Here is a 26,901-nt window from a genome sequence, read left to right on the forward strand (position 1 = left end):
AAACAAAATCGGAGGTTAAAAGTCTCTACCTCGTATCCCGGAATAGTCTTGTCCTTAACTTATCATGGTTAACTCGGATTATCCCAATGTACAAAATACGGGATATAACAATTTTGGTGTTGATAATGATGTTATTGTCGTGGTTGTCATTGTTGTTGTTGTTGGTTACTGGATTATAATTTCGTGCTGGGCATATAAACAGGGGAGATGCTGCCCGACTTTTGGCAGGATATAAAGAAGTCTAATTTGAAAGCTCAAGTACAAGGACACGACGATGAGCCTAAGGATTGTATGAATTCTTTCGAATGTAGATTTACGCGCTCCAAAGGATAAGCGTAGGTATTAAGAGACCGAACGGATATGTTAAGGCTCGTCCCTTTCTTTCAAAGGCATGATTCCTAAGTTATGATTCCATATATGGTTCCATCCTCTTCTTACCTCCAAAAGTTAGACGTTCATGATTCTTAATAAGTTTCTTATGATACCAAAGAGAGATGTTTTCTATGATGATTATGATGACGATGATGATTTCATGTGTAAAGGTTCCAAGCTTATGGTTTCAATGTGAATATGAATATGAGAATGTTGAGCTATTTCTTGATTCTCAATTTTACTCATTGATGATGACTCCATTTCTAAAGATTCCAAAAGGGATGAAGTGACGTTTTATGAGATGTATGACCTTATTTTATGCTTTCCCTTGATGTTATTCTTCATTGATAGTCTCACCTCATAATGGTAGTTCCTTCAAGGTGAGATATGACGATCATAACGTTGCATAATACAATCGGAGGTTACCGACCTTATGTCACTCCGATAGAGTCATAGCTTTTGATTGGGCTCTTATGCATGCTTATGTGATGAAGATTACACCGCGTCTATACGGCTGGGCAGCACCACTACGGTGAGCGTAGTGGGCGGCTTATAGATGATTACACCGTGCCTATACTGCCGGGCAGCACCACTACGGTGGGTGTAGTGGGCGGCTTATGGATAATGATAATAACACCGTGTCTATATGGCACGGGCAGCACCACTAGTGGGCGGCGTGAGATGATTAGCCCAGACGCGGGCTAATGATATTATTTGATTCAGACAGTTATGTGTGTATGTATGGTATGTTTTAAAGGTAAAAGTGAGCATGCATGATTCTGCCTCAAGAGGCACTCAGATGTACAGGTTACTCTTTTATCTCATGATATGCTCTATATTTCCATCATGTTATATTATTCATGCTCTATATCCCTTAATATTATATTATTCATGCCTTACATACTCAGTACATTATTCGTACTGACGTCCTTTCTTGTGGACGCTGCGTTCATTCCCGCAGTTCGGTAGCCGGCGAGTGAGCCGCACTGCGTAGGACCTCTCCTCGCCTCCGCCGCCGAGCTCCATTTGGACCGAGCTTGACCTTTTGGTATGCTATTTTACCGTGTACATATTTGGGTATGGCGGGGCCTTGTCTTGTCTTTTCTACGATCCGTTTTTCATAGAGTCGTAGACGGATATGTAGCCATGATGTTATGTACCTCGTCTGCGCTTGTTTTGTTGTACAAAGATATGTAGCGGCCTCATCGGCTTGCGTTGTTACTCTCAATAATTATGTTGATATGTATACGTTGGCCGTGAGTTCTCGAGATGGTGTTTCTTGTGTTGATTGTTCAGGAGACAGTATAGCTCAATTATAGATTGTGTATGGGCCCAGGATAATTAGTGAGAAATAGATGCAAGCATAGGAGTGCTAGGCCAGTAGGGGTCAGGCATTCGTCACGACTCAGCGGTTTGGGTCGTGATAGAAATTTTGCCCAGAAAATAGCATTTCCACCTCATGGGGTCGAAATTCTAGATGTAATTTTTAGATTTCGACCTCATGAGGTCGGTTTTAATAACATCTAGAAATATAATTTAAATATTGCGACCTCATAAGGAGGTCGAAATATTTAAATTTATCTTATAATATTGATCTAAACTTTGGCCACATGTGGTAGAAAATTTCAAATTATATTAGAACCAAAAATAATATTACTGACCTCATGAGGTCCGTAATATAATTTTTGAATTTGGGTTGTTAAACAATTATTGACCTCATGAGGTCCTTTTTTTTCGACCATGTCGGAAAAAAATTCAACCAAGGGTTTAACGACGCCAGCTTGAGGTCGTTTTTTGGTCGAAAAATCCAGTTTTTCGACCTCATGACGTCAAAAATTTAAGTGGAAAAAACTATTTTTTTAGGCAGTGATATACACTGTATTTTTTGGAATGTTTCTCTCACGCAAATCTTTCTGCTCTCTTTTCAATTTTGAAATTTTTAGGTGGGAGGAGGTCTTGGGAGGGTGTGGTTTTAAAATAGCAGTGTTTCCGGGGATTATCAAAATATACATTTTATTTGCAGGGGGAATTAAGGTTGGGTGTGGGGGGCAAACCAAACCAAAAAAAAAATAGATGTGCTATTTCTCTAGATCACAACATTTTCAGCTGCATACGGCAAGATGTTTTAGAAGTACAATATTTAAAATTTGAAACATTGAATAAAGACAATATAAGAAGCCTTCACTAACAGTGTGTTACCCCATAAGAGGGTAAGTGACATTTAAGATGTTAACACAATTTAATGTGTTTGTGGAAATATACACAAAGTATAGCATCCACTACAAAGTCCAAAGAATGGATCTTATCAGCAAGCTAGGGGATCCTAAACTTCATTATCTTTGACTCTCCAAAAATAACAAAGTGAACACTGCACTTTAACAGTACATATACTACATAGGTGCTTCCGATTCGTCGCTAACATCACCGCCACTAACAAAACAAGATGACTGTAGTCCAAAATATAATCATTGAGAAGATTAGTTTGACCTGTTCCATCCTCACAAGAAGCGCATAAAGCAGGAAATGGGGAGAACCGTGAATTTCTTTCTTCCTTCATATTAGCAGTCTGGGAACTGCTTCTCTGTCCAATAGAATCTAAGTAAATCCTGTCCCTCTACATCAAATATGGAGAGGATGAAAGTGCAAATCAGAAATTTATATCCTTTATTGGAACTGAAGAAAGAAGTGAGACGATTGGGCGAAGTAGCTGGTGAAGTCGTAATTTGTTTTTTTGCTGAAACAACAGAAAGGGCATATTCATGCGTTTAACTTGATGGCCGCATCAAGTCCATCCACCGTGTTCTGCTGTGACCAAAGTTGTGCATACCTCCCTGACCTTGATAGAAGAAATTCATGTGGCCCTTGTTCCACCACTTTCCCATCCTCCAAGACTATGATCTGATAATCAGAACCAAATATCCAATATAAATATTATCAAGTGTAATCAACTAGTGAAAAAACTAAAGAGTAAGTTCAACTTTACAAATAGCAGGATACAACACATTTGAACCACAATAATTGGAACTGCCGACCCAAGATCAGATTCAACACTTCGCATTTGTGATATCATTAAACAGCTTATAACCTATTGTTGTCTATTAATTATAATAACTTTTCGCATTAAACAAAAAGGACTATATTCTTAGCCGATAGACAGTAAACATCATTGTGGTTTTGCAAGGTCCAAGAAGAAAAGAAAAATTTGTAACCACACGTCTGATGAAATAAGTTAGAAGAAGAGAATATTTTGTAACTGCACAATTCTGATGAAACTCTGCGAAACATGTTATACGCCAGCCACTAAAAAACAAAGTAATGTAGTCCTACCATCCTGAATTGTTCACTTTATGCCAATGGTTCGTCTGATCTATTTCCTAACATACAATTTCCTTATGTCCCAAAGTTGGTGTCAATTTGATTTAGGCACGATCGTTCAATGATTTTTATTGTATGCCAGTAAAAGTTGGTAAAACGGTTTAACTTTTTTAAGAAATAAGATAGAGTTCGCAATAAGACAGGGTCCTAGAGTTACTTTAATAATAGAGTATTATGAAGTATCAGTGCAGAGAAAAACTCACTTTTACGAGCGTGGATATAATTTTGGGACAACCCAAGAATAGGAAGTAGGTTAATTGGACAAGGGGGATATCTATCTAACATAAAAGATGCATGGAATACTGAATTTCTACATCTCACTACCACATCTTGAACTCTAATCAATTTTTTTTTGATAACCTGAACTCTAATTAATATTATATTTGATGAGCACAATAATTTCACCTCTGGACTTGTCAAAAGACATATCTCAGGAGAGCACCTAAATTATACCAAACTTCAAGAAAACTCGGTATATTTTTCCAAAATGAAGTTACAAGAATAAATATTGGAGAATGAGTACTCAATACGAAATTTACTAGAACACATACCTCATCACATTGCATAGCTGTAGTGAGCCTATGGGCAATAAAAACTGCGGTCCGATTATTTGCTAGAGACTTCAAAGCACTTAATATTTCTGATTCTGTCGTGCTGTCAAGTGCACTCGTGGCTTCATCACAAAGCCTAACAGAGAAGGAAAAAGGGTAATAAACAATTTATTACAGGAAGAACAAAGGATAAAGAATGGAAATCGACAACAACCCCTCTCAATTAGTAGGTCAGTCAAAGCCTTTCTGCCTGGTTTGAAAACATTAACCTCCAGTTAACATGATAATCAGCCCAAGATTATTCCCAGGTTAACGTAAGGCCTAAACACAACATTAGAGTGCTATCAACTCAAGATTCTGACGACGGCGATTTACTGAGCAACTAAAATAGAAGCAGCAATTATCATGACAAATGATGCAAATATACGCTCTCTGTAACACAGTATTTATATGTGGGTGAAGAAAAGAGTACTTCAATGAATGGAGAAAAAATGCACTTCTGGGAAGATAGGCAGAACCAACAAAAAAGAGACATCCGATTTTGTTTACATAAAAGACGGGCTAGGAACATGGCCTAAGCATTTTTACATTCTAAAAAGAGGATATCTTGGTAAGTTGTCAGAGCAAAAGGTTCTCGCAACATGCCTTTAATGAGCCGTCTGAGCAAAATACAGGTCTATAAGCCAGTACTAAGAGAAGGTGAAATTAAACACAGGAGACAAGGCTGTTAAATGTGTGTTGTGAAGGTAAGAGAGACGCTCTGGGTTAAGTCAAGCAATCGAAAAGAGATGAAGCTGTATAGACACCAAGAAAAGAGATGATTTAAGGGAACATGAATCTTTGTAGCATCTGCCAAATTGCTCGAAACAACTAATCCAAAGTAATAAAATCGACCTTAACGCATCTTGATCTTCCTGGAAATGACCTTTGACCCCAAATGTTGCGGAAACTTTTTCTGACAGTGAACAGCAAAGAATGACACTTTTCAAAAAGTTCTTATTTATCTCAGATACCTAATCCTCATAATTGAAATTGACTGCACTAAACAAATATTATAATTCTGTAAAGATCTACAAACTGTGGTTCTTTTAGTTGGAAACTAAGGACTAATTTATGAGCACATACAGAAAATGAAGTAAAGGTAGATCCCTGAGCCAACACAAGTTCATTATACTAGGGTGACAGGCGAACTTACAATATCGCAGGTGCTTTAAGGAATGCACGCGCTAGTGCAACCCTTTGCTTCTCGCCACCACTTAACTGCAGGAGATGGAAAAAGAAAGACTGATGTCACAGAATGTAGTCAGAGGCATATATGACTTTATAAAACAGAAAAGAATTGAAAAGCAAGTCCTGTGATAAAAAGAATGAATATTTGGACGGAGTGCTATGTAATCCTAAAATGATTTATCACGTATTTTTCTGCCTCGCTATAACAACAATAATACCTCAATCCCAAGTTTGTTGGACTGGCTATACCGATATTCACTGTTCATGGTGCTCCATTTAGAGCTGTCTCAATTCAATATTCAATAATTTAGTTCTCTGACACTAGAAGTTCTCAACATCTTCTACTGCATACAAATTTTTAACAAGATCAATAAACTCCTAGCAAATATTGGACCTAAATTAAAGTAAGCCTGCCCACATGACTAAGAGCCCGTTTGGATGGGAAGGCTTTTGACTTATAACCCAAAAGCCATAAGTTAGGAATTGTAGCTTATGACTTTTGGCTTATTTTTGTCATTTTGGCTTAAAAACAAGTGCTTAAAAGCACTTTTTTATTTTACCCAAACACTACAAAAGTGCTTAAAAGCTATTTTGGCTTAAAAGCACCTAAAATAAGCCAATCCAAACAGGCTCTAAGTCTTTATCCCCATTAAATGATATCCCCTTTAGGAGTCTCTTTCTTCTACTGTGCATTAGTCTTTGCTAAGTTTGTTTGCATTCCAAGAGATTATAGGTCTTTGAAGCAATTTCTTCCATGCAATGTTATTAAAAGCGGAAAGCACAAAAAGCTGCAAGGCCTGTTGGGGCTTTAAGCGCAAAGCGAAAATAAAATGTGGGCTTTAATGAAAAAAAGCGCAAATGAAGAAAAATACAAACACATATGTTTAGTCCAAGACTAGTAACAATAAGCATAAATAACATATATATGAACAAAAATATTAAGAAAAAAATAACGATCAAGTGAAATATCAATTGTTTAGTGTCGCATCTTCAGGAGACGCTAGATGGAAAGAAAAAGTATGTCTTAAAGCCTTGATACGACTCCAATGCGAACATTAAGCGGGACAAAGCGCTCAACATGTTTGGTGCCTCGCTTCAGGGGTTAGTCGCCTTTGATAACACTGCTTCCACGTAGTTTTATGCTTACCTCGTCCTCTTTTGACACCCTCAATTACCATGCTTTCACACATATGGACCGGTACATTTGCAGATCGATGTAGAACATGACAAACCATCTTATCCCACGTGTGCTATTTGCACCTTTTGACGAATGTCATCATTTATAATCTTGGTTGATTTTGTACGACCCTCATTCATCTAAACATCCGCATGCCTACAACATATGTTGGACCTTAGAGGCCCAACATTAACTCCCATACAACATTGTTGGTCTTTCAACCGTTCTATCAAACTTGCCTTTCACTTTGGTAGGTATCCTAGGAGGTGGCAATATAAGCAAAGAAAACATGACGCACCCAACCCGCCCAAACTCTCATTTAGTAATTCAACCCATTTTGACCTGCCCAAATTAGACAATCTAAAAGTGGGGCTGATTTAGGCTTAAATATCTAGCCCAGATTGACCCATGAGAAACCATGTCAAAAACCTTTTTTTTAAAAATTGTTTGATATGTAATACATAGCCATAACAAAATGAAAAAAAAAGTTTGGGAAATTTACGCACTATATTTTTGAAAATATTTACGGCATGTGGCCCATATTTTGTGTATAAACACGCGATTTAGCCAATATTTGTGTATAAACACCATTTATGCACTATTATACACTTCTATACAAGGTTGGTACATTATGTATAATGCTTTCCCCCCGTGTATAATGTTGTATAATATTGTGTATTGGGCTACGTGGCGTATATATTTTCAAGAGCCGTATATTTTTGAAAATTTCCCAAGAAATTTTGTTAGTTTTATTTGGTAATTAAACAAAATCTAAGAAAACAAACAAAAAAATTAAAAGTACGTAAGAGTTGGGTAGGTTGGGCTATGGCCGATAGTTTGCGGGTCTTAAACCCAACCCATCTCGGCAGAAGTAACAATTGGGTGGGTTGATAACACGTCAATATATTAACTCAATATATTAACTCAGCTCATTTTGACATGCCCAAATTTAGCCCAACCCACCCATTTAACACCCTTATCTATCGTCCTATCGTATAACCTGTAGCACTTCTCTACTTTACTATCCTATTTTAAATTTTGTATGGTTCATCTTATTCCATCATATCATTCTCCTGAAATATCGAACCTAGATATCTGAGATTTTTGCATTTCGTCACCACAATCCCCTCTAATTCATCTTATTTCTCTCTGGTTAAACTGGTACTCAATATATTCAATATCTACTTATCCTGAAACCCTTATTCTTGAGTGACTCCCATAATTTAAGCTTTTGGTTGACACCCTTGTTGATTTCGTCAATTAACACAACATTATATGCAAGTACCAAACACCATGACCCTATCATGTATATTGTTTAACTCGGACAAAATAAGTACAAGCTTAATGCAAATCTCTTTTGTAAAACCCACTACTGCTGAAACTCAATTGTATCTCCTACCATTATACCCACACTAGTAACGGTTCGTTCATACATAATTGGGTTACGAAAATGATCATGACAGAAGTAGAGAGTGTCTGGTTTTAATCTGAAATGTATGCTTGCGACTCTAGATAACCAGAAACTATAACTTCAAATCCAAATGGAAAATGTCGATGAATTGTACTAATAAATCTTTACATACAACTATAAGAACATCACTTTTCAACCTACTATCCACATGGGTTATCTTAACAAGTGATGTATATGATTTTGCGTCAACTATGACATGATTACCCTTCCATGTCCTACCTACATGGATAAACTTCAACATGATCGAGGCGGGGCAAAGAATAGGCCTAAAAGTCACAAAGACATGCTCCTGCACATAAATAGAGAAAAATGGGGGACTGAAAAAACTCACCTTCAGTCCACGTTCTCCCACCACTGTAGCATACGTTTGCGGGAATTTCATAATAGTGTCATGGATTGCAGCTTGTCGAGCAGCAATGTACACCTTAATGAACCATTTCATTTTGATAACAGGGGAGAGTCAGATGATGTAAGAATTGCCAAAGTAGAAAGAGAAGCAAGTACCAAATTCTTAACAGACCTCCTCCTCCGAGGCAGATAGCCGTCCATAGTGAATATTGTGAAATATAGTATCATTGAAAAGAACCTGGAAAAACAAAGAAATGGTTGTTTTCAACCCACACATTTTTCAGGGACCATGCTGAATATTAAGCTTGATAACTTATGACAACTTACAGTATCCTGGGGAACAACACCAATAGATTTCCGAAGACTCTCAAGAGTAACCTCCCGAATATCTTGACCATCTATTCTTATCTGCCAACAGCAAAATGCCATAAAAACTCTAAATATCTGACAAAAAGAAGAGAACTTCTGCCTGAAATGTAAATTCACCGTTCCCATGTACAATCATCTAAATGAGAACATTTACCACCACACACAGGTTTTCAAGTTTGTATCCATGTTTAACCAAAACTAACATTTCTTCACTTCCTTTTTATGTGTCTAATTTTTTCAATCGCATAAACACCAGTGAAACAGGATCAGCATGATTATGTGGAGTATGATGAAACCCATCCCCTGATATTGTGAACATAAAATGATGAACTTTCACCGCGCATGAATCTGCAAACCAGTTTATGAACAGTACATGAAAGTGCAACCTCAAAAAATAGGGCTTATCAAGCACATGGACAAAGATTGATCAGGACATTGGTCAGATTCCTTCTCACATATTAAAAATTATATGCCATGAGAATTCCATTGCAATAACAGTCCCTAATCAGCAGTTTGACAAACACTGCAAACAGAATTCAGCCAATTGTTTGTCAACATACTATTTGTAGTAATTGTCAGTCGGTCTTCTCTCTGGAGATATATGCTAAAACACCAGTTTCCTTATCATGCATACCATTTAAGGATTTTTTGTCAGTTTTCAAAAGCGATCATAGATAATTGAAAAATAAATACTTCCGGAAAAGATTAGCCAGGAAACTGATCTGACTTTCTAATTCTATAAGGTGAAAGAAGTGCAAACCAACAGGCCCTTAAATTGCTAGGGCAGGCATCCAAGTTTAATATGATGAGAGACACTGTAAGGCTCTCAAACGTTGTGATGAAAAAGCAGGCCCAAACAATATGAAACCTGATCTCAATTCATTGATTTGGCCTCTACTAAGTAGTAACTGAGCATATATAGCTACGATTCCACAGTATTTACCCCAAAAAAAAAAAAAAAAGATAATGAGGAAAGCTTTAAATCTTACATTTCCGGAATGGGTGTCAAAGAATCTGAAGAGCAATCTAAGAATGGTTGATTTGCCTACAACAGAAAGTAATATGTGGATGAGGACTTGCAAAAAGTAGCATAAACAATAACAAACTGTATGGAATCCCTAGGTTAAACACAAAACTTCCAAATTCCAACAGGCAATGAGATAGCACAGTTGAATATTTATAGTGCCTTTTAAAAGGGCTGTATCCTACAGTCAGCTAAGAGGCATCTCATATATTGGTCAGGATCTGGGGCAGGCCCATATTTAGATAGAAAGAATGACGCTTCCAGAAAGCTAACAAAGAGAAAAGAAAAAACAAAAACAACCTTTTCAGTTGTTTTCAGCATAAGTTCTACACCATAGTATCATATTGGTCAAACTTCAACAAGTAAACACACATACAATTCGATCAAGAGAGGGGCATATAATAAAAAACTTACAGAAGCATCTCTAGCTATCCAACTTCAAAATTTATCCCTCATTTATGCACCCTAGGGGCTTCAGCAACAAGACTAACCTATGCCACATATTGGTTCCTTTAAGTGCTGCCATCCTAAGATCTTTACTGTACTACTCAGATACGCATTTTTATCTCATGCCTGTTAGATTAGCTAACTAAGATGACTTGCTTTTGCTTAATATGCAGTATAATAAAGCCTAAATGGAACAGTCGCTAGATCACAGAGCAATTAAATTCAAAGTAAATGGATAAATTAAGAATGAAAGGTTGAAACAGAATAAGGAAAATGACAAACCATACCACTGCCACTCGTTCCTACAATAGCTACACTTTTTCCAGCTGGGACAATGAAAGAAATCCCGTCTAGAATCTTCCTTTCTGTCAAATAACTATGAAAACAATGGAAAGAACAAGCATATTCACTAGTCCATTAGGTGGCACAGTAGGGAAAGCAACAACAACAACAACAAGCCCAGTAGAATCCCACCATGTGGGGTCTGGACAGTAGGGAAAGCAAGCAAGCATATTTACTTTAAACAATTATACATCATAATGAACTGCAAATTAAACGAAGAACAGCAGCTGTGCAATCAACCTAACAACAAAAGCTGCAGAACCTGAAGTGATTTGGAAAGCTCCTACTTCCAAAGTACTTGGAAAGCATTAAGCAGCATTGCTAGCTAGAAAGACTTGTAAACGAGCCCATAACATGTGCTTTGCTTTAGGACATCATAGAGTGCTTGTATGAGCAGAAGCAGTATGATCAATGACTATGAGTAGAAAAATTAGTCAATTGTCTGATACATGAATTAAGAAATCTTGTCCATATCCCTTCCATATCATGGAGCAAGCTTCTATTCTATCATTCACACTGTCCAAAACATTACAGAAACAGGATGGTCCTCCAGACAGCACTCCACTCTTCCCTCAATCTGCATAGACTCCAACTTGTGAATGTCTTTTCAACAGTGCTTGGTAACACCCATGCCAAATTGAACAATGAATATGCAAGATTCACAAGAATTAAGTAACTTTGCAATGCAAATGCGTTCGCATTTTAGCCACTTCCTTCGCACAAATAACACCAACTAACCATGATTCTCCTCATCCTCCTCCTCCTTGTTAGGTTCATGCACCGTCAACGTAGCATCCCTTACAATACACCATGTGAAAAAGCTACTTTTTTCCGGGCTTTACTGCCCACACCTTTTCCAACGCCTTTCTTCTCCACTTCCTCCATGAACTCCCTGTAGCACGATTCTACAGCAAAACATTCTTCATCCCCCTTCCCTCCATTACAGCTTTCCCTCCCTATAGCACTCGATGATATCTCATCCAACTCCCTGATCCTCCCTTTTCAAACAATCCACTGGCATGGCGAGTTTACTCCAGGCTAGTATTGCCACACCATAACTCCTTCCGAAAGAGAACTCTTGTGCTATTACAACCACAAACCCAATGTATTCCACCGACATAGAAACCTTCAATAATCCCCTTCCGTACACTTACCATATGCACTGCATTGTTTCACTTGAGAACCAGCCATTACTAACCGTGCTACATTTAGCAATTATTACCTTACGATATACTCCCTCTGTCCCAATTTATGTGGCACCGTTTGACTTGGCACAAAGTTTAAGAAAGAAAGAAAGATTCTTGAAATTTGTGGTCTAAAACAAACCTTAGCGATTTGTGTGGCTATGAATCATTTCATTAAGGGTAAAAGAGAAATTAAAGTTAAATTGTTTCTAACTATAGAAAGATGACATTCTTTTTGGGACAGACTAAAAAGGAAAGTGTGCCACATAAATTGCACGGAGGAAGTAGCAGTTTCCTCATGGGTGAATATCCACAACCATTTTACATCAACGTTACGTTAAACGATAGAAATTCTATATTGGTGTTACATGTGCAAGCTGATGCCTGACGGGAGAGGATGCCAATCACCTATTAGTGCATAAAGCAGTGAAGCAGCTAAGGTCGAAGCAGTGGGTGATGTCAGCTACAGTTAAGGATGCCATGTTAGGTCGGGCATTTAGACGTAGGAAAAGAAGATGGTGGCCATGGAATGTAGCGCCACTCACACTCATATGGACTCTTCCAAGAGTGAAACATGAGAACTTTGAGGGAGCAAAGAATGTCTTTGCACAAATTATGGTAAACTTTTGTTTCTTTTACACTTTTGGAGCACCCAAGAGATGCGGGTCATTGATGAAATGGGTTGTCTTAATAGAGAACTTGATTTTCGTGTAGATTCTCTACCACTTGCGATGGCTTATCCCATTATATTGATAACATCACTAACTTATCAAATAGAAGTAGAAAATCTCTGTATCCCTAAGATCCGTCAAGAGAAATGAAATTCTCTTCCAATCCACCAAATAAAATTTTTACCCCCCTCCTTTCTTCCTACAAGAAATCCTTCAACATCTTCTCGTCTAACCAAATAGCTATAGGCATGTAGAATAGAGACATAAAATTAGTGGGGATGTTAGAAAATGTTGACGATGATACTGCTTCTAAAAGCACTTGTTTCATAAAAGAAGCTACAAGCAAACATCAGATGAATTATACCTATCCAAAAAAAAAAAAACATCAGGTAAATATGACGATTAAGAATAAACCCAATCACAAGTAGCCTCGAATACAAATTGCAGTAATCGACAAGCAAGAATGCTCAAAGCACCACGCGATAGTATCATTGCAGGGCTAAATTGATGAAACCACTCATAGTTCAATCAAGTCACCAGTCTAACCCTGATTGGGATTAAACACTCAATTTTCTTTAGAGTATACCAGAGATCACCAACCAGAATGTTTGATAATGCGTGTCTATCACCACACCAGAATGTTTGCTATTGCATGTCTACCTATCTATATATACATAGAATGCGTACAAACTGTATGATTGAGTGAAAACATGTGCTTTAAGGAAAGCTATAACTATTCTAAAAAACCATAATTCATTCAGAAAATATCAAAAGAAGAAAGAACTTGATATGCACCTGAAGTGAACATTCTCAAATTGAATGCTACCCCCGCTTAACTTGAGAGATTTTGCATCGGCTGCATCTCTGATTTGAGCTCTTTCCTGTATGTTATTCAAAGATCTGCTCAAAACATTTATATATATGCACGACATATAGAACATGCACGTAAGGTTTTTGTTTTTTGATAAGCTAAAATAGACTTCATTAGAGGATCGCCAAGGAGGAACTCAAAGAAACACAGGCTACAGCAAAGCTGTAAGAGTTACAGAGCCAAAACACCTATGAAATCCACAAAACTGATCTCAAGTACTATGTTTCCCTTACACCAAAAACACAAATTTTGAAGACATCTACTCTTTACAAAAGCTGCATTACTCTATGATTCTCAAAACACCTCTTAATCCTTTCCAACCAAATGATTCAAAACATGCATGTAACTTATCACTATCATATAAATGAATTAATTCTATATCAGAAAAAATGGCATTTCTGGTGGTCATTCCCTTCTTTTTGTTGCTTATGACATGAATAATGATAGTTCAATTTAGCAAGGACATGCCATGGCAGGTTGAGCAAATGTGTTTGTAGCCAAATCACCATTTCTGTATCATCAAGGTCTGCTATCAGAGTGATACAGACGCTGCAATGGATAAAGATATATGTGGCTATATGTTTGGAAACTAAATGTTTAATACTTGTACCCATGGAGCCTTTGGCATCACTCTATTTTTTCTTTTTTTTTTTTTTTTTTTGATAAGGTGGAGCCTTTGGTATCATATTGGTGCAGATTAATGAAATTTCTATTGATTTATCAAAGAGAACACTGAACAGGATAATGGACAACGCAAAAGAAGGGCATTAGTTTACCAATCCCTATTGACCACCCATTGCTTCCTAGAAAAGCTGAAAATATTCAAAATATATCGCAAGTGGACACATCAAATAATTCACAAGATAATAATAATCCCCTCAGAATACGACATCCTTTTATCATTTCGATCAGTAGTTGTGCAACTTAATTCAGTTTGGGGGAGATAAATTTATTTTATAACAATTTCCATTTAATTGTCAAAGAGAGCAGAAGATGTGAGGATATTAGACTAGGCCTCAAGACATCAAGCGCTTTCAACACCTCCAGCTACTTAAGTTTGAGCAGAATATTCTATGTCAGCAAAGAGATACACAAGAGAGAGCGGATGTATCAATCTATCAGAGCAAGAGTGGACGAACTAAAGAGAGATAGTGCTTGCTACCACAGCAGACGAGAATGAAAGAAGTGATTACTCCATAAAAGAGCCAACTTTATCATCATTCAGATCCTATCCTGATTGGTAAGATATATTATAATGCCTGTATGTCCAATTCTTTTAAGCTGCAGAAATAAATCAGCCAGACCCCTAGAGAGACAATATGAGGTACAATATCTCATTATGAACTTAGGAAGCAGGCTTCCAGAGGCACCATTAGATACCACAAATCTTACAACCGTCTGCAGGTTATGTTTTCTGCTCCAAAGTTTGATGTCACTTTGCTAACAGTTTCCTCTATAATCTTTTACATATCAAAAATGTATCTAGCAAATGAAACAAAACAGCAATGATATCACGGAAGCTGGATGATACCTCTAGTAACTGAAACATTGATTTCATGTCCACTAGACTTTGTACAGTCTCACGATATACACTACCAAGGAAATTCAGCGGAAGCGATAGCTGGAACAGCAGCCCATTTACCATGACCTATCAAAATAGTAATATTTCTTATTAAACTGCTAGCACTGCGGAAAAAGATAATCACTCCGCTAAGGTAATTAGAGAAAGTTCTACCAAGTCACCAATAGTCATGACGCCATTCATAATCCCATTCGAACATAAAACCATAGCAGCTGAGAGAGCTATGCTGAATATTGCATTTTGCCCAAAGTTCAACATTGCAAGACTACGTTGTGTCTTTAAGGCAGCATCTTCGTATCCTGGAGACAACAACATTATCATGATTGCTTATTCCTAGATATGAAAATGGAGAGGAACAATGTAACCTCAAAGTTTTTTATATCATAAGCCAATGACCATATAATAGTTTTTAAACCACTGGGAGAACGAGCATATTCTTCTGCTGCCTCATCGCTAGATTCCAGATCAAAGGTACACTTACAGTGAAGCGAACCCATGTTTCTATTTTTCTGATAAGGTGCGAGGCAACCCATGTTTTGTTGAAGGGAAGCCATGTAGACATGGTATCACCATTCTGTGAAACTTCATAAAGTTCAATGATTTCTGTTTTTCTTTATCATGAAATGTTGATTGAATGATTGATTAGCGATTTCCTAGCTCAATCATAGGAGTAGATTGATTCTAGAATATTGTAATTGATTGTGTAATTATTGCCTTTCCTTATTTAGTCCTAGGACTCATTGTATAAGTACTATTTCTCGTGGGATATAAAATTAGCTAAAGGGAAAAGGGTCAAATTTGCCCCTGGACTATGCAAAATAGAACAGATTTGCCCTTCGTTAATAGTTGGGTGAATATGCCCGTAACTAGTTGACGACAAATTTGCCTCTGAACTATGCGAAATTAAGCAAATTTCCCCTTAATTTTAAATGGTGGAAGCATAACACCCGGTGATGCCACCCATTACACAATTACGGGTAAATTTGAACCTTTCGCATAGTTCGGGGGTAAATTTGACCTTTCGCATGGTTCGAGGGAAAATTTGACCCTTCCCCCTAATTTTGAGTTTTTAAATTTTTTTTGTTCCTCCTTCCTCCCTTCTTGGCCCTACCTCTACCACCAATCACCCTTTGTTCCTCCTTCCTCGTCTCTCCCCACCACCATTGTCATCATCACCTCCACCACCATCTTCTCTTTCCCTTTCCTTTCTCTCTCTCTCTCTCTCTTCCCGTCACCCCACCACCACCTACACCACTAGGAGGGAATGCGCTAAACGACTTGAACATGCAATACAAAATACGACATCCTTGCACGAATTTGAGAGGGAGTGTTGCTTGATTGATTAGCGATTTCCTAGCTTAACTATAGGAGTAGATTGGTTCTACTCTATTGTAATTGATTGTGTAAGTATCATCTTTCCTTATTTAGTCTTTTTTTTTTTTTTCAAGGATCTTTCCTTATATAGTCTTAGGACTCATTGTATAAGTACTAATTCTCATGAGATGTAAAATCATTAAAAAATACAGAGAAGACATTTCTTCTTCATGAAATTATAAATCATTATAAAGTCCACCTGAAATTTTACAGTTAAGCTAATTGCCAAAAACCGTGTCAAATGTTACCACAGCTGATGCAATCTGATTCACCCAACATATACAAAACTTAACACCATAACATAATAGTGCAGAAGAGCTTAATGACGAGAAAAAAAGCATAAGTCAATACAACTTACTCTTTAAAAGGTGATCGTACTTCTCAGCTTCAAAGACCTCATTGTTAAAGTACTTAACAGTCTGAATAAAATGAAAATTGCCAACACAATCAAGTGTATTGCACATCAGAAACTAGATGAATAAATAAGCTAATCATGGTACATCAAAACACAAGCTTACCTCATAATTGATAAGTGAATCTATTGCTCTTGTGCTTGCATCATTATCAGCTTTATTCATCTCCTTCCTAAACTTAGTTCGCCACTGTAACATACAAAATAACAGGAAGTTTAGACAAAAGATACTTGAAGCCGGACTCATTAAAAGTTACTGATTGATATGATCCTACTTGGCACACCTCATTTCAAGACTTACATCCAAGGCCTAGATATGGAACTTCAAGCTCTACAAGCGGCATGGATGATAAGGATGGAGTTGAAGGCCTTTGGAGGCCCATACAAGCCCCACAATGAGGCCTATGATGTGTGGGAGATGGCTTGGGAGTTGATTGAAGAAGAAGCTACTAGAAAGGGGACCAAATGCGCAAAGTGGCCAAACGTGCAAATAGGGACATTTCTGCAAATTGGCTACACCTGCAAACTTGGACAAGATCGGGAGTTCGCTATTTGTGCAAGGAAGGTTATGCTTGCAAGAAGGCCATGCATGCAAGGTTGATTAGAGGGCCATCTATGCAAGGAGGGGCGTGTTTGGCCATTGAAGGCCAATTCTTGAATTGAAGACTATAATAAGAAGACTAGCCAAACAAGGCCCTTACTTCATTAAGGGTAGCATTATAATTGCCTATTAGTCTTCTTTACTTAGCTTGTATATATAGCTTGTCTTTCATTTCATTACTTAGATTTTGATGATGAATATTTGAGAGATACTCATATTTTGAGTGATAGATTGTTAGGTAGATTCTAGGGCTATTTTAGTCAATATGATGGTGGAATCCATTGTTGGTTTGTGAACCTTTTATGTCCATTGATATTCATGAAGAGATTGCCATTTGTGGATTCAAATTGAATCTCTTGCCTTGAGTGTCAAATAGTAGTGGTTCTTTTAGGATCGGATTCAATTGGAAGGGTCTAAGTTTAATATACTTAGGTTTGTCCATAAATTCGCCCTAATTGGGTCTTACTTTTATCCTCTATTCCTCATCCCCTTTTCTTCGTATCTTTAAATTCCGCGTTTTTGGATTGAATTGGTTCTTCCCCAATTCGATTCGTATCACTGATACATCAGCTAGCACCTAGCTGCCACTGCCAGTATGACCAATGAATAACTAAAAGAGGTAGAGGGGCATGAAACCCAAAATAAGAGACAAAGCCAAGCCAAAGGATAGATGGGTTTAAGCACGTAGATAACCTGGGTAATACTCAAGGTGAAAGCGATATATGCAGCCACTGACAGTGAAGTGATCCATGCAAAGGGTGCTCCAAACTTGTATGCAAGTATACCTGATACCATTGATATCTGAAAAGGTTCATGTTAAAACAGTTGGAGTAATACTTAAAAGCAACATGAGTAGGAATTTTTCATCAAATAAAATTGCTACCTTTGAATGATGGAAATAAAAAATTTATATACCTCCAATATCGTCGGGAAAACATTGAATACCATTGATGAAAGAATAAAATTGATAGCTCGGCTACCACGGTCAATAATCCGATTAAGACCACCTGTTTCTCGACTGCAGAATGCAAGAAGAATATAAAAGCAACTCTATCACACTCAACAAATCACCTTCTCAATATCACAACTGATGACATAAAATTTTAACACAGGGATATTTAAAAAAAAAAAAAAAAAAACAAACAAACAAAAAAGTTATAGACAATCGCTGTCATAAGCATCTTATTTTGGTGACATGTGGTACCCATTCACCTGCATCCTTTCCGTCAGGAAAGACTAAAAATCAATATAGGACAAAGCCACAAACAGATGAAACTTAACATAGAATTAAACAGACCTAAGTTTATTTAACTAGTTCTTTGAAGGAAACACACTATTAGACTGATAAGGCAAATTGCATAGTTTATCCACTCAGACTTCAATCTTGAAAAAAGTTCGCATTTACAAGGATGTAGGTTCTTAATGTAAGTCATTATAAGAATGAGTTCTTTTAAAGCATAGCCTTCACAAAATTGTTTCCAATGCTGGTTGAACAGCAAACTACATTTGCTCTCATGATATCTTTGCTTCTCCTTTTTTTGAACTTTTTGGTCCCTTTGAAGCTAGAATGTGATATGGAAACAGGTACAGCTTTAGGCCTTCTATTCAATCGTTGGTACCATAGATTCTACAATAGAAAGATGAAATATTTTATAAAGTGCAGAAGCATTTGCTTTGGTATAATATTCTGGGTAACTGAGTTTCTCCAGCCGCATAAAATACCACACATAAAAAAGAACTACATGATTATTTCAACTTTTAAAAGATAGAGTCGAAGATAGACATAAACAGTACAGACTTGGGTTTGCAGCCAGCAGAAGTCAGAAATGAGGGGATCTTTCTCCCAGAAACAAGAGAGATGCTGTATGATAGCTTTTAATCACTTTCGAGAGCCAACAATTTGGCTGTTCCTCCTATTTAAAGACAAATAACATGAGAGAATGGGGGATTTAAAGGAGAAGGGGATAGAGAAGAAAGGTGCGGCAAATGCTATTTCTGAGGCAATGCAATAATAAAGGCAACATAATTAACAGCTATGCATTAGAATAGAATATGCATAATCATCAGGTTAAGAAGAGTAGCTTTCTTAAGAGGGTGTTTCAAGAAATACCTGAGGTGATATTGCAGGTCGAGTTCATGCAAGTGCGAAAAGACCTGCATACATTAGGGCCTGTTATGTACATCAACACATTAAAACAGAAGATTAAGTTCAGTAAGAAGATGGTCACTCATCAAAGGACACCAATTTTTTTAATATAGTAGTTAAACTCGATCTGGAGTTCGTACAAGGACTAACGGACACATGCAGAATATTTTTCCAAAGCAGTAGTGTCCAGATGATTACTCAAGGTGTTCTTGGTTTTTTTTAATGAAAAATCATTCTGAATTATTTTCTATATTTCAAACCTTTTGGAGGAAATACCAAACTAGTTTGATGTTTCTATTCGCACTTCTCGTAGTAATAATGCACATGAATATTTAACATCTGAATTTCAACAATTTATGTCTTTCCATGGAATTCTTCATCAGACATCTTGTCCTTAGAAAAATAAGCATATTATTGAGACTGCCTGCAGCCTACTCATACAAGCACAGGCCTGTGTTTGGGGGATACAGTACTCACATCTTGTTATTTGATTAACGGCGTATGCCTTCCTCTGCCATTCGAAATCAGGTTCCGCCCTCTTTTTTTTTTAAAACTGGTAACTGTATTCTATATCATTTGAGCAAAACAGCACATAGGGTGTACTGAAACCATATTTACAAAAGTACTCCAAGACTAATGTTTTAAGGCTATATTGAATCCAAAACATCAATGGTAGTAACGGTATCATCTGAGTAGACCTGATTACACCAAAAACAAAGCAGTAAGATACAATTAAGCTTGACCTTCTGCACACCATTCTCTATGCTATCAAAACACCTGGAGTTTCTCTCCTTCCAGATTGTCCACCATATGCTGGCAGGGACAATTCTCCATCTGATTCTGTTCTTGGCTTGCAAGCCCCCAACTCTTTAAAGCCTCCGAGACCTTTCCAGGCATGGTCCAAGATATACCTTTAAGATCTAAGAATATTCTCCAGAGCTGTTGTGTAAACTTGCAGTGAAGGAATAGATGATTTACTGTTTCTGCTGTTTCTCCACATAGGAAGCATCTAGAACACAAAGGCATCCCCCTTTTCATCAGATTATCCTGTGTCAAAACTGCTTCTTTGACTAAGAGCCACACAAAACATGAAACTTTGTGTGGAATTTTAGTTCTCCAAATGTGCTTCCAAGGCCAATTAGTTATCTGTTGATTCAATTGATTCATCATCCTATATGCTGCACTAACTTTAAAGGCAAAAAACATCCTCCCCTATCTGAAGTCCATTGAATTGGTTCCAGTGCATTGAAAAAATCAGCCCCTCTTTGTATTTCCCAATCATTGATATGTCTTCTAAAGGTGAAATTCCAGCCTTGAGGTGTCCACAACTCTGCAACAGTCCTTTGCTGATCTAGGACCATGCTGTAAATATCTGGAAATAGACTCTCCAAAGTACCAGCGTCATGCCATTTATCTTTCCAGAATCTGGTTTTGTTTCCATCAACTACTTTGATCTTGGAATTGTTCTTGACTTCATTCTGCCCTCTTTTGTTTCCTCAGTCAATCTTCTTTTCTCTTCCACCACGTGTCTTTGGCAGCTCCTGTTTCATCCATATCCTCACTCTAGGAGTGTGTCTTTCTCGGTTATTCGAGGATACAAAAGGGATATCGATGCTACTCACCTGACCTCCGGCGAGATCTTATGTTTGTTGATGTTACTTTCTTTAAAGGTCAACCCTACTTTACATCCTCTTCTGCTGAACATTTATAAATTTCTTGATGTCTTACCAGTTCCATTATCTTTTGGGATCCCGCTATAGTCTATCCTTCCAATCCACCTTCTACATTTCCATCATCCTCAACTCCACCTCCGCCACTTTTAACTTATCATCATCGTCGTCCATGCTCCTCAGTCGGGACTGGCTATTCACGCTCGCCACCCTAAGTTGCTCGGACTAGGGTGCGGGTATCCGATGCAGGTACGAATCCGAGTGTCGGATTTGGCAAAATCTAAATTTTAAGATTCGGGGGTGCGGATCCAGATATGGATACCGGTGTGGGGATTCAACTAAGATAACTCAAATTATAAAAATACAGCTATAAAGACCCCGAACTTCTTCTTTCAAGCTCTCCGGTTCTTCCCCTCAAAAGAGAAAGGAAAGACGTTCAAGCCCTTCCACCAATTCTCATTAAAGATGGTTGCTACTGTCTACCAGAAGTCAGAACTCAGAACACAACCCCTTGAATTCTTGCTTAGAGCTATTTGGTCTGAAACATGAAGCACCGAATATGAGACAAAAGGACTATAATATTGCAAATATGCCATTTCCCATGTCTTAAATTTGTTTTATCTTTCATTTTGAGAAATCAAAACCTCAATTGTTCCCCCAAATTTGTCCATGCATTCTGGTCAAAGTATCCGAAGTTGATTGACCGAATCCGAGACGTATCCCGCACCCGCACCATGTCGAGACGGGTGCGGTAGCAAAAATGAAGAGTCCGCGCAACTTGGCCGCCACCAGAGTCCTTACTTGTTATGGACTTGTCTGCACAGAGTTCTCCCACTGCCCCTCAGAAAGGTCTTCGTTCTATCATAACCCTCATCCTATCTATACTTCAGTGTTTTGGACGGCGCGCGGCGACTTAAGGCGACAAGGGCCTGCCTCGCCTTAAGGCGCGGCGAGGCGCTCGCCTTTTTGAAGTGCGGCGCCAATAAATACCAAAAAATTAAAATATTTAATTGCATATGTAAATAATCAAAATCTCACTAGCAATAACATATTAGCAAATATTTCAATTCAAAAATTAAAAGTAGATAGTAGATACTAAAAGTCTAGAACTTGAATGAGTCAATGACTCATTTGTTGGGCCTTTGGCACCATAATTCCAACCTATGTCTTTTTTGCTAGCGTCCGACGATTCCATTGAATTTGAACCTACTGTTTATAACTGTGTAACAAAATTTAAACAATTATTGAACAGAAAAAAATAGAGCAAAACAACCAATGCCTCACTGGTCCAAACAGAGAAAAAAAAACAGAGGAAGAAACAGAGGAGAAAAAAAACAGAGCAATTAACAGAGGTGAAAAAAACTGAGGGTAAAAAAACAGAGGAGAAAAACCAGAAAACGAAGAAGAGAATAGAATCAGTCAAAAAAAAAAAAAAAAAACAGAGGTGGCCGGAAATAGGGCAGTTGTCGCCGGAAAAAAAGAAGAAGAAAGAAGAAGAACAGATGAAGAAGCAGAAGTCGAAAATACAGGAGGAAGAAAGAAGAAGAACTGAAGAAAAAGAAGAAGGAGAAAGAGACATACCTGAAACCTTGAAGGAGAAGAGAGGAGGAGGCAAACAAAAAACCCTAGCTGCTATTTTTATTTAGTCCTCCACTTCATTTAAGTCCTCCACTTTTTTTAATTGTTTTTTTTTTAAAACCCTAGCTGCTCGCCTCGCCATGGCGCCATCCTCGCCATTGGCGCGCCTTTTGAAGGTCTGCTCGCCATGGCCATGAAAGGCGCAGCAGCCACGCCTTGCCTCGCCTCTCGCCAAAGGCGAGAAGGCGCTCGCCTTTAATAACACTGCTATACTTGTTTGAGTTATCATTTGTCAGCGGCCCATTCTGTCTTTTATATCATCACTATCATTTTTTTCTATTCCTAAGACTAGAGGTGAAGGTGTGAAGCTCTTTCTCATCCAGGTTGGCAACAACCTATGATTGGGAAGATGTCTATCTTATACTCTGGTGGTACTTGGGAGCTCGTTCCTCTACCTTTAGGTAAGTCTACAATTGGTCGTGGTTGGGTATATATGGTGAAGGTTGGCTCCAATGAACAGATTGATCGTCTAAAGGCACGACTAGTCGCAAGGGTTATACAAAGATTTTTTTCTTGACTATGGTGATTACCTTTTCTCCTGTGGCTAAGATTGCTTCAGTTCGTCTTTTTGTCTATGGTTGTTTGCCATTGGTCTCTTTACCAATTGGATACTAAAATTGCTTTTCTTCATGGGGATCTTGAAGATGGGTGCATATATGGAGAAACCACTAGATTTTGTTGCTCAGCGAGTCTAGTAACATGGTACGGAGACTACGATGAGCACTTTATGACTTGAAGCAGTCTACTAGAGCATGGTCATGATTATTTAAGAATTTGCATGATTTGAAGTGAAGCTGATCATTCTGTGTTTTATCATCACTCTGCTCTAGGTTTGTGCATGTACTTGGTGGTTTACGTTGATGACATCACATGCAATGGCGACAAGAAAATTACAAAGTTGAAACATCACTTTTTTCATAACTTTCAGACTAAGGATCTTCCCCGATTGAGGTTGCTCAATCTAAATCAGGAACTGCCATTTTATACAGGACGTGGCATGTGCTTGATATTCTTGAGGAGACTAGGATGACAGATGTAGGCATATTGATACTCTAATGGATCCAAATGTTAAGCTCTTACATGGTCGGGGAAGCCTCTTGGTGTGGGAGGCTGGTAGGAAAATTGAATTATCTCACTGTGGCTCGACCTAACATTGCTTTCCTGGTTAGTGTTGTAAGTCAGTACTTGGATTCTTCTTGTGACAGTCACTGGAATTGAGTTATTCGTATTCTTTGATATACAAAATCTGTTCCAAGGAAAGGACTAGTTCACAAAGACCGAGGACATGAGAAGATTGTTGGATATACAAATGCAGACGGGAAGGGTTAAACAAACGATCTACTTTTGGATATTATGGTCTAGTTTGGGAAAATTTGATGTCTTAGAGAAGTAAGAAACAAAATGTGATTGCTAGATTGAGTGCAGAAGCAGAATATCGGGCTATGGCAGCGGCGACATGTGAACTCATATGGATCACACAACTATTAAAAGTTGAAATTTGGGGAGATTAAGGAAATGGAACTTGTGTGCGATAATGAGGCTGCACTTCACGTTGCATCGAATCCAGTGGTTTCACGAGAGGACCAAACAAATAGAGATTGATTGTCATTTTAGGAGACATCGTCAAAAAGTTCATGCGGTCAAATGATCAGCCGGCAGACATATTGCCGAAGTCCCTAGCCCGTCCTAGAATAAGTTATATATGTACCAACCTTGGTACTTATAATTTGTATGCACCAGCTTGAGAGGGAGTGTTAAAATCCTTGTGAATATTCTACAATATGTGTAAATACAGTAGGTAGCTTAATTTACACCTATGATAATTAGGTATTGATTTCCTTCCCTTTTTAGGACATGTAAACATAGTTATTTCAACCCCAACAACTTGAGGAAATAAGTTCTCTTATTTTCTCTTCCACCTCACACTTCTTAAGTTCATTTTCTCACTTTGAAATGCCCACATTTTCAAGTTGTACAACAACATACCCAGTATATTCCCACAAGTGGGGTCTGTAGACACACGATAAATATCAGGGGTAAATTTCCCATCTCAAATTATATTGCATGCTTAACACAAACATCCAAGATGAATGGTCTCTTACAGACTGTGACAAAGACCAATATTCTCCTTTTATTGAGAACAAAAGAGCCGAACTTTGGACAAATGCATGAGATACTATCGTGATAGTTTTTCATTGACAAGAGGCCATTGCAGACACAGACAACAAAGTGTAAGCACCTTAGTATCTCACACATCTGTCCAAAGATAAGAGAGTGGATTCCATCATCCAATAAGCGCACCATCTACGATTAGTCTGGATTCAGGTCAATACCCCCACAAATTTACCTTCCACTCCCTCGGAATTCTGTCAAGTTTACGAGAATTACCCAAGAAAATCTAGAAATGTTGTGATTCCTATCAGTGATGACTAATCCAAAGAGACATAGCAAAATAAGCAGGCAAACAAATTCTGCTCTGTACCTTCCGTGAAACTGACCGAATAGTGCGGAGCGCCACCTTTGAGAAAATTGCAGTTCGCAATTCTGCAACACAAAAGAAAGATAAAGGCATCTAGAAAAATAAAAAGAGAGCAGAGAATTAAAGCACTTGCTGATGAGGAAAAGGAAATAAATGTCTATCTTCCGTTTATGCATGAAAGTGATATCTTTTAATAAAAGAAAGAACAAAAACTAGTTACTCAGAATGTCAAGACAAGCACAAGCAATTACTTCATAGGTGTGAAGTACCGTTGAAAGCGGATGCCCCTGATCGTGCAATACCATAACCAATCAAAACCGCAGCAGGACTTACAAAAAGAGCCAAAGCAGTAGAATTGGCATTAGTAAACTCAGCAAGAGCATTAGCATTGCCAGTTGCTGTTGTCAACCAATCAACCGCAAGCTTAAACAAGAACGGGACTTGAACATTCACAACCTGTCGCATGAAATGCAATAATTAATCAGCAGCAAGATCAATATCCATCCCCTTTATACAAAAAAAAAAAAAAAAAAGAAGAAGAAGGAAGTTTTGGCAACAATCTCCACATAATGACAAATTAATAACACAACTAACTCCTATACGTGGTCCCAAATGTCCGAATCCCAAAACCTACCTAAACATTGGTGACATAGTTAAAGGATCAATGAATTATCCGCACTACCGTAATAGAGTAAATACAGGTGACTCACCTTTGCACCAACTAGTAAAGTCAAGGCAGCAATGACCCGAAAGCGGAACTCAAAATTATCTTTCATCCACAGGTATTTGGCCAGAGTGCTTATGATTCTGGCATCAGATATTTGATCACTTTTTGCAGCAGCTTCAGGTTCTTCTTTCTTCACCACAGGCTTAGTTGAAAACATGGCATGCCCATTCGGCATCCCATCCTTAGGGTCTTTAGGGTTTTTGGCAGGGAAATCGGAAACGAATGCCCTGATTTGTCTGAAACCAGTAGAAGTGGAATGCCGTGGGTATCTTTTATTAGTTGAAAGATGTCTTGTAGTGATGCGATATTGATGAAGGAGATAAGTCGGGGGTTGTGAATGTTGTAAAGGGCGAGAAGGGATGTTGTAATTCAAAATCATGGTTTCTGCTTTCTGGAACAATAATCCCCCAGCCCTAAAACACCTGGAATAGAGACTACCCTGCATTTTTATAGCTCAGTAGTTGTTGATGAAGAATGAAGATAAGAACTATGTGTCTCCGATTACTTAGATAAAAAAATAGTCGCCGCCGTCACGACACGGCCGAGATGTGTCAAATGCCCATTTTTTTGGAAATGTACATCTTCTTTTCCCAATGTCCGAATAGAGCTGTTTATTTTTAATTTTATTATCTCGGGGCTTTTAATTAAGGATGGCAAAAAAGTTTAAAAATTAAGTTGAGGTAACTTTAGTTTTTTTAATTGAGTAGGAGTGATAAACTTTGGATTAATAATTAGGGAGTTTTGATTTACCTCAAAGTTATATTTTTAACACTTTGATCCTAAACTTTATTTTTTATATTTTGCCCTCAAAGGTATATTTTTAATACTTTGACCCTCAGC

At 37.9% G+C, this 26,901-nt stretch overlaps 1 protein-coding gene across 1 annotated transcript; it reads right to left on the reverse strand.

Moving 5' to 3' along the window:
- Positions 1–2,532: 2,532 nt before the first annotated feature.
- Positions 2,533–26,668, reverse strand: LOC132063075 (ABC transporter B family member 25, mitochondrial). Its single transcript, XM_059455506.1, has 19 exons — positions 26,045–26,668; positions 25,604–25,790; positions 25,338–25,399; positions 19,512–19,555; positions 18,317–18,419; positions 18,095–18,202; positions 16,907–16,990; positions 16,747–16,807; positions 15,168–15,313; positions 14,964–15,080; positions 13,357–13,442; positions 10,652–10,740; positions 9,883–9,938; positions 8,852–8,932; positions 8,697–8,762; positions 8,508–8,600; positions 5,494–5,558; positions 4,299–4,434; positions 2,533–3,270 (listed from the first exon to the last, which is right to left on the reverse strand). Exons 1-19 carry the CDS (start codon positions 26,504–26,506, stop codon positions 3,130–3,132), a joined length of 2,187 nt encoding a protein of 728 aa, XP_059311489.1. The 5' UTR covers positions 26,507–26,668; the 3' UTR covers positions 2,533–3,129.
- Positions 26,669–26,901: the final 233 nt, after the last annotated feature.

Source organism: Lycium ferocissimum, chromosome 7 (genome assembly GCF_029784015.1).
Source record: "Lycium ferocissimum isolate CSIRO_LF1 chromosome 7, AGI_CSIRO_Lferr_CH_V1, whole genome shotgun sequence".
NCBI classification, from domain to species: Eukaryota; Viridiplantae; Streptophyta; class Magnoliopsida; order Solanales; family Solanaceae; genus Lycium; species Lycium ferocissimum.

What these genes read in the sequence shown, in the direction of transcription:
- LOC132063075 (XM_059455506.1), bottom strand. Translation starts at nt 26,506, where the DNA reads ATGCAGGGTAGTCTCTATTCCAGGTGTTTTAGGGCTGGGGGATTATTG. An exon ending in TATCTGCCTCGGAGGAGGAG is followed by an intron (nt 8,601 to 8,696) that starts GTCTGTTAAGAA and finishes TGGTTCATTAAG; the next exon opens with GTGTACATTGCTGCTCGACA. An exon ending in TGGGAGAACGTGGACTGAAG is followed by an intron (nt 5,559 to 8,507) that starts GTGAGTTTTTTC and finishes CATCTCCTGCAG; the next exon opens with TTAAGTGGTGGCGAGAAGCA.